This window comes from Penaeus chinensis, chromosome 29 (genome assembly GCF_019202785.1).
Source record: "Penaeus chinensis breed Huanghai No. 1 chromosome 29, ASM1920278v2, whole genome shotgun sequence".
Taxonomy (NCBI): Eukaryota; Metazoa; Arthropoda; class Malacostraca; order Decapoda; family Penaeidae; genus Penaeus; species Penaeus chinensis.
This window is the reverse complement of record NC_061847.1, coordinates 20,341,937-20,349,436: the sequence shown is the minus strand read 5'-3', so window position 1 is coordinate 20,349,436 and position 7,500 is coordinate 20,341,937. Positions and strand designations below refer to the sequence as shown.

Here is a 7,500-nt window from a genome sequence, read left to right as displayed (position 1 = left end):
AAAATATCGAGGAGTAAGAAAATAGAAAAAAAAAGTTAAGCTGCAGTTATATAGAAAAACTTTTTTTTGTGAGAAGAAAGTACAGAGGTAGAAGAGAAGACACCTTATCATATAGATATATTCCAATCATAAATATATCGTCATCAGATTCTAAAGAAATGTCTTATCATCATGAACTGTATGGTAATACACATTTGTCTACATCAGCTGAAATAAGATAATAGAAATTAACAAGAGAAAAAGGACAGTTTCCGATCGACAGATACTTAGGAAAAGGTTTGCCACATCATATCTGATCACTTGTCTCAGAAAGCATCACGTTTGTTGTTTTATCAACATTTGCCTCGCGACCAAGTGAAGTATATCAGAAGGACTTTACAAGATGTTGATAAAAGAACAAGACCGCCGTGCGATAATGATTGGAAAACCGTCACGAAAGAAACACGAATAAAAACTAGCTCTGAAAGAACAGGGAAGAGGATGTTTATCTGAGAACTTGACTGGAAAAAAGGGAGAGAAGGGGAATGACCTGCGATCGGAATGCACAAGGGAGAGAGAACGAGAGGGTACGGGCCGCGGCCTACCTCGTCTGCGATCAGGAGCGACGGCCTGCGACCACCTGCTCCTTCTTCAGGGGGGATGAGAGAACCCCTTCTGCTAGAGGGTCCTGATCCAGGAACCAGGGAACCACGGCGCTCGGGAGTCTTCTCCTTCGATACTTCGATCTTAGGAGCCTCCTGCAGAAGAGATAGCGTGGTCGAGAGTCTCGCAGAGTTAAGCTAAAGGTAAAAGGTGCATGCAGGGAGGAAGAAAAAGACGCGACAAGGTTTTATAGTTATTGAATGGTTGTGTAATACTGAAGAAATCTTGACTAATCTACATCCGACAAAAATATTAAAAAATATGCTAAACATCGTAGTGATAAGAGAGGCAGAGTCTAAGAAATGTCATCAGTACTGACTCCGGTAGTTGGCAAAAGGAAAATTATCACAATCGATCATGAAGACCCTCTGAACTTTCCCTCTTCAGTCCATAAAAAATGAAAACCGTATAGACTCGGCCCCTCTCGGTTTGTGCCACAAGAAGACGCACAAAAGTAATTCCTAGTAAATTCCTCAAATCTCTTCCTCGGCCTCCCGCCCCGCGTCCTTTGCGAGTGCGTGAGGCGAGGCAAGGGCAGTGGGCGGGATTGCCATGCTCAGTCCCGCTGCCACCGCTTGCCGGGGGACACGCACGTTAAATGTTAGGGTAAAGAAATGTAGAGGTAAATTTAGTTATAGTACCGGAATATTTTGAAAGTGACGTGGACTTTTATAGATTTTTTATAGACTCTCAATCGTAAATATATATGACTCGTTGCACTGAGCTTCATATATGACTTCATGCTAAAAGAATCATGAATTAAAATAAAAGAATAAAAGAGAGAAAATAAACGTGCCACCCATTTTGATAAAAGTGGCACGCCTTTTGTTAAAAATATGTTATAAAAGAAAATAATCCTTCAAAAGTGCCAAAAAATAAAAAAATAAAAGACCTTGAATTACCTCTTCTGATTTCTTCTTCGCCTATCGGGAAATATGGAAAAAAAGGGAAGGAACATGTTAGGTGAGTCATGTAGCAGAAATAAACGTCGATGCTGGAGTGCCTTTGTCTCCTAAACATCGAATAGTAATAGGACATGATCAAGGGTGCTATGCTTGGGAAACAAGAAACAGGCAAGTCACTAGGAGCCACGAGAGGACATATATCTGGTCCCTCGACAGCTGTGTCCAAGCTGTCGGCGGGAACATCCGCTTGGGTACAGTGCCAAAGTTACTGTACTCAAACGTTAAACAGTGCGATCAGCAGGAATAACGTGCTCCTGTCTCAGAATGTGCTTTCGCAGTAGTATTCAGTCAGTAGTAGTAAACAGATTTAACAGTGAAAGAACACTGTGTGTAAGCATGGTACTTTTATGTGGTGCAAGACAGTGTAAAGAGGCGTAGCAGGGGTTCTTTTCAACAACAAAAACGATATACAGTTATAAACGGCTGAACGGCAATGCATTATGCAGGTTTAACGAGGTCTTACGGCAGTAGAATAGTGTGCAGGCACAGCGGGGTACAACGATGAAAAGAGCTTTATACAGAGTATCGGAGCTTTAGATTAGGAGGGTGAGTCCTGTACACATAAGGCGGAGGATCAGGGAAACAGCAAGGGAACCGGTCACATCTAGACGAATAGGTGAGACAAAAGTTGGAAGGAATATCATGCTCAGCGGGAATGATAGAGGAAACATTCATGAACATCCATAACATCATTCACATACATTCACAGAGGATCGCCAGTTGCATCTGTTGTGAATTTCTCTTGGCTGAGACCTACATTCGACCCTGGAAAGCTACTTACCTTCATGACATACGGGAAAGACTGACCATTATGACAAGATTTTTAAGAACTTTGAGTACTGTGAGATATACTCTCAGTTCGCAGTGTTTCTGAAGGGCGCTTATCCACTCGGACGAAGTTGCTTACGTCATCGTTTCTTTCTTCATATAGAGTTAGCTAGTCACTCTACATAAGGGAATATCAAGTTTTATTACTCGGCTTTTCGTTGAAAGTTAGAGAAGATTATTAAATGTCTTATTAATCGAATGGGGATAAACACGAATAACTGCCATTTTGCAGAGAAGAGACATCTAGGACGCTCTTTCGTCTGCGCCCTAAAAGAAACGTTCTTATCTCCGCCTTCGGAATTAGATCTCTGGGCCGCAAGAACTCCTGTCCGAGTAGAGCGGCGCCGCTTACCCAGCAATTGGTGATGCTCTTCCTCCGCTGCTGCAGGAAGAGCTTCATGCCCTTGTCCTCATCCTCGGGAGTTTCCAAGATTTCCGGCAGCGGGATGTTACTCCTACGCCTGTTGATGAAGAGCATGGGGAGGTCCTCCTCGGGGGGGCTCAGGAGGGAGGGGCTTTGTTGCAGGGGAGGAACGATGTTGAGGGAAGGCCTGCTTGCCAGGGGCAGGCTCAGGCGGGGAGGTCTCGAGGAGACGGGGGGCGATGACCACTCACTGTCCGTTTCTTTCCGTACGTTAGAGTCTCTGGCGCCGCCCCCCTCGGGTTGGGGAAAGTCCTCCGACCCCGTCGGCCCCGGCTCCCTGTCTCCCTGCTCCTGCTGTCGGTCACAGCTCAGTTCCTCGATCGTTATATTTATCGGTCCGTCGCGTGTGTACTCGACTACGTTCCCGACCGTGTAGCGGCGGGACACCACACCACTACTGTCTACGTTTAGTTCACTGATCGCTTGCGTCACACCGAGTTCGTTAGACTCAATAATCGCACCAACGCCGCTCCTTCGTTGTGGGATTGGCTTTACCTAAAATAGATATGGCGGTAGTGAATAATTCGGATTACTTGAAAGTAAGAACACCGAACACCGAGCTGCTACAGACATCGAGGATCCGCAGAGGGAATCTAAACACTCAGACTGGGATTCGCTCTCATCTAGAAGAGGCTTTTGTCTCACAGATGAATGGGTGTTAAGAGCAGCATCAAGGAGCCGAGGTTGTTAACTTTTTTCTAAACGATCATTTCCCTTTCTCCAAATAAACATCGAGCGCACGTTGCCATAGTTAAACCTACTGAATGGAAATTAGTTACACCAAAAGATACATTTGTACATAGCTTGAGGAGTCGGTGAAGAGAGATAACAGAACGTGAAGCAAAGAGCGGAGAGAACTACACTCATCCTACAACATCGCTGAATCCTTAAAGAAAAATAGACAAAGCTGACGGGCGTCCAAGGAGGCTACTAGCAACAATCAAAGCGGAATAAACAATCTCGCGGAAGGTTCTGACGTCATGTGACTCAGTGGGTTGATCGAGCGCATGGGATGAACAACTGACAGTCGAGTGGATTCAACGTCGAGAGAGAAAGGAGCGACGGTCGGTCTGTCGCGAGGAGGAGAAGGAGCGAGACAAGGGAAGCGTCCGGGCGCTGGTTTCTGGGAAGGAAGGACAGTACAGGACACCACTTACCTTGAGGCCGATCCTGCGTCACACCTAAAGCGAGATCCACACCTAACGTCCGCCATGCTACAGAGGCAGTGTTTCAAGACCGAGGTAAAACATGCCCACGTTGGACAAACAGGAAAAAGGGGGTTTTACTCTGCGTCATAAAAAATCTTTTATTCCGTAGATACATTCGGATAGTAATCCTGTGCATGTTTTACCGCGGATTTGTAACACTGTCGTATATATGCATATGTAATTATATATATGTGTATATATATTTATATATATACATATATATATATATATATATATATATATATATATATATATATATATATATATATAGCCATTATGCATCTTAAAGGAATTAAGGCCTGCAAATCATAGTTATCAACTAAATATTCTTTGTAGCTTTAATTCCCTTTCTGATCACAATGCCTATTAATATCAACAATAATACTTTTCATCGTATCTTTGCATAAATATATGCTCTTAGGCGAAGTAAATAAACAAGGTAAATACAAACAGTAAAGAGAGAGATGAAACATCGCAAAGCCTGACAAATGCAACTGTGAAAATAAATTTGAAACCAAAAATACAAGATTAAAACAAAAACACAAAACTGGGCACACGTAGACACACACACACACACACACACACACACACACACACACACACAGACACACGTAAACACAAACACACACACACACATAAATACACACATACAGACAGAAACATACATATTACAAACGCACTTCAGTAACACAACACAAAGAATTAGAAAAGAGGGAGAGCAAGAGGACTTACAAGACATGGAGTAGAGGTATAGAGGCAACGAACAAGGAAAAACACACACATACACAAACAAGAAAGTGCAAAGAGGATAGGAAACGGTTGGACGTCAGCCAAGCACGGGGTACAACTCCTTATACAGTGGCAAAAGGGGGCAGTCAACGAAGCAGGGGCGGTAGTCAAATATACCAAGCGCGGGGTCAAACGGAGTACAAGAAGGTACCATCGATACGCAGCGGAAAAAAGACCATGTACGGATGAGAGAGATAAAAAAAAATGGAGCGGGGGGTAAACGCAGGCGCGAGGGAAGATAGGTGCGCGGAGGAAACAAAAGAGCATCAACAAGGGTGCGAGAAAAAGGTGCGTCTTGGCACACTTACCGCTTTGGGGGGCTCTACGATTTTCGGTTTCTACACGCCAGGTGAGAAGTGAAGTCATTGCAGCGGTGTGCGGAAGAGAGAGAGAGAGAGAGAGAGAGAGAGAGAGAGAGAGAGAGAGAGAGAGAGAGAGAGAGAGAGAGAGAGAGAGAGAGAGAGAGAGAGAGAGAGAGAGAGAATGAGATAGAAAGAGAGAGACAAAGAAAGAAAGAAAGAAAAAGAGAAATAGAGAGAGGAAAAGAGAGAGAATGAGATAGAGAGAGAGAGACAAAGAAAGAAAGAAAGAGAAAAAGAAAGGCGTGAAGAGGTGGGGGAGAGAAAAATTACAATTAGACAGTGTAAACAACAAAATGTGAAATGTTTTAAAAAGGCGCTGACGCCGAACCCTCGCTCACGTAGCACACTTTTCATAAATAAATGTGAAAAAAAACAACAACAAAAAACATCCTGCTATAAATAACAGAAAAAATATAAGAAACAAAGAAAAAAATTCCCCATCTGGTTCTAAATGGCGTGAATACCACTTTTTTTATTTATTAATATTGTTGTGCAGTCTCGTGGCTTCAACTATAAAAGCGTAATGAAGCCAATGTGTCTTATTGCACCTATACTAAACTACGGTGTTTTTTTAGGCCTAATGTGTTGAGTGAAGCTTGAACAAAGTCATGTGTTAGGTGTCAGTTGTAAGTCACTGTCAATATGCGTCCACGAATGATTCACACTCATGTATAGTTTTCCACGTGGTTAATGGCAGACGATAAATATTTTTACGAAGCATTGTTAGCCTTCACTTGCTTAATGTCTTTGCGCGCTACAAAATCATAAGGATAAAAAAAAAAATATATAGTCCTGCTGAAGAATGGACGGTACAAAAACGGTAATATGCACTCTTCATTTCGTGTCAATTATAAAAAAAAAAAAAAAAAAAAAAAAACGATAGATGAAATTTGTAAACAAAACGAAACAAAATAAATACAGTCACGGGATAATTGACCTTTAGATCCCTGGATAAAAGAGATAATCACATTGAAAAAGTAAAGAAAAATTAATCCGAGAATCCACTCTTCAGTTGTTTTTTTTCGTGTTAGCCAATGGTTAGGCTTGTCTGCTTCTTGAGTGCCATTCGAGAATTTGGATCTCGCCTTGGAAACCATGACGGATTGATTTTTAAAGAAATCGAATGGCTATCACTATTACGATCAATATCATTAGTATCGTTTATGTTATTATCATCTTCTCCGGTATCTACTGTAGTGAGATCCAAACTCTCGAAGACACCGGATTAGCGCGAACGCAATCGTACAACCACCACCGCTTACTTCTGGATTTTTTTTAGGGTTCTTGGGATTTTCAGGTTCCGGATTACTTTCAGGTTTATCTTTGGGGTTCTTGGGGTTTAGCTTTTTCGCTGTTTCTTTAGAGTCGGGTTTATCTTCCTGTTTTTTAGGATTCTGCTGCTTCTGTAGAGGTGAAACAAGATCTCCTTTTATATTGGGGGGAGGGGGACGCCACAAAAGACTTATTTAGGGATATTTAGTAGCAGCGTTGTGCTGCGAACATAAAAAACGGAAACAAAACATCTATGTGCCTAAAACAAGCAAAACTAAGCCACGTTTGTTTGTCTGTCTGTTTTTTTTAAATGCCACAAATCTGACACGGGTATACACGACATAAAGACACACGTGAGGAAGATATTACAAGAAGATATAGAGTACAGAAGGACTTCTGGAATTCAGAAGTTGTAAACTCCACAAATAAGTACACCAAAAGACTAAGACTAAAGAAATATAGAAGACAGAAGAATTGTAGATCCTTAGCCATCTCGTGATATAAACTAAGAGGATGTTTGGAATCTAAACACATAAATGATTGAAACATCTTTAGAGATGGTTAAGAGTAATGTCCATGATGTCTAATGCCATCACAGTGTTTGCTGGCGTCAATCCCCATGGCTATCGAGACCGCTCTGGGGGAAAGGCCAGTGTACACCAAACAAAGGAAATGGCCAACGAGAGTCAACATCCAAGTGGTAATTAAGTGTAACACAGGAATTAAGGATTCCGGGTAATTAACGCAAGGAACGTGAGACAACCTGGAGGAGCCGACTGTCACCAGAGTTAACTCGGGAAGAGGGCCACTCCACACGGTCAAACGAACACAGCTCGGGAGACACACTTGTAGGTGGTGATGAAGGGGACCTCGAGGAGCACAAGGTGAGCGTTGTCTTTCGCTGCGTTTTAACAAACCGACACTTTCCTTGCACCGTTAATCTATTTTGAGTCTTTTTTTTATCATTAAAAGAAAGCATCAAGGAAAGAATTCAGATATCTTCTTCCTCC

The 7,500-nt window shown here is 42.4% G+C and overlaps 1 protein-coding gene across 2 annotated transcripts in view; it reads right to left on the bottom strand.

Moving 5' to 3' along the window:
• LOC125040726 (muscle M-line assembly protein unc-89-like) overlaps positions 1-7,500 on the bottom strand; it is a 75,712-nt gene that overhangs the window by 7,807 nt on the left and 60,405 nt on the right. For both annotated transcript variants that reach the window (XM_047635424.1, XM_047635425.1), the window contains exons 24-27: positions 6,481-6,621; positions 5,165-5,194; positions 1,545-1,565; positions 585-737 (exon numbers count right to left, since the gene is read on the bottom strand). In XM_047635424.1, the coding sequence (XP_047491380.1) occupies positions 585-737; positions 1,545-1,565; positions 5,165-5,194; positions 6,481-6,621 (345 nt within the window). The remainder of the gene's footprint in view (positions 1-584; positions 738-1,544; positions 1,566-5,164; positions 5,195-6,480; positions 6,622-7,500) is intronic.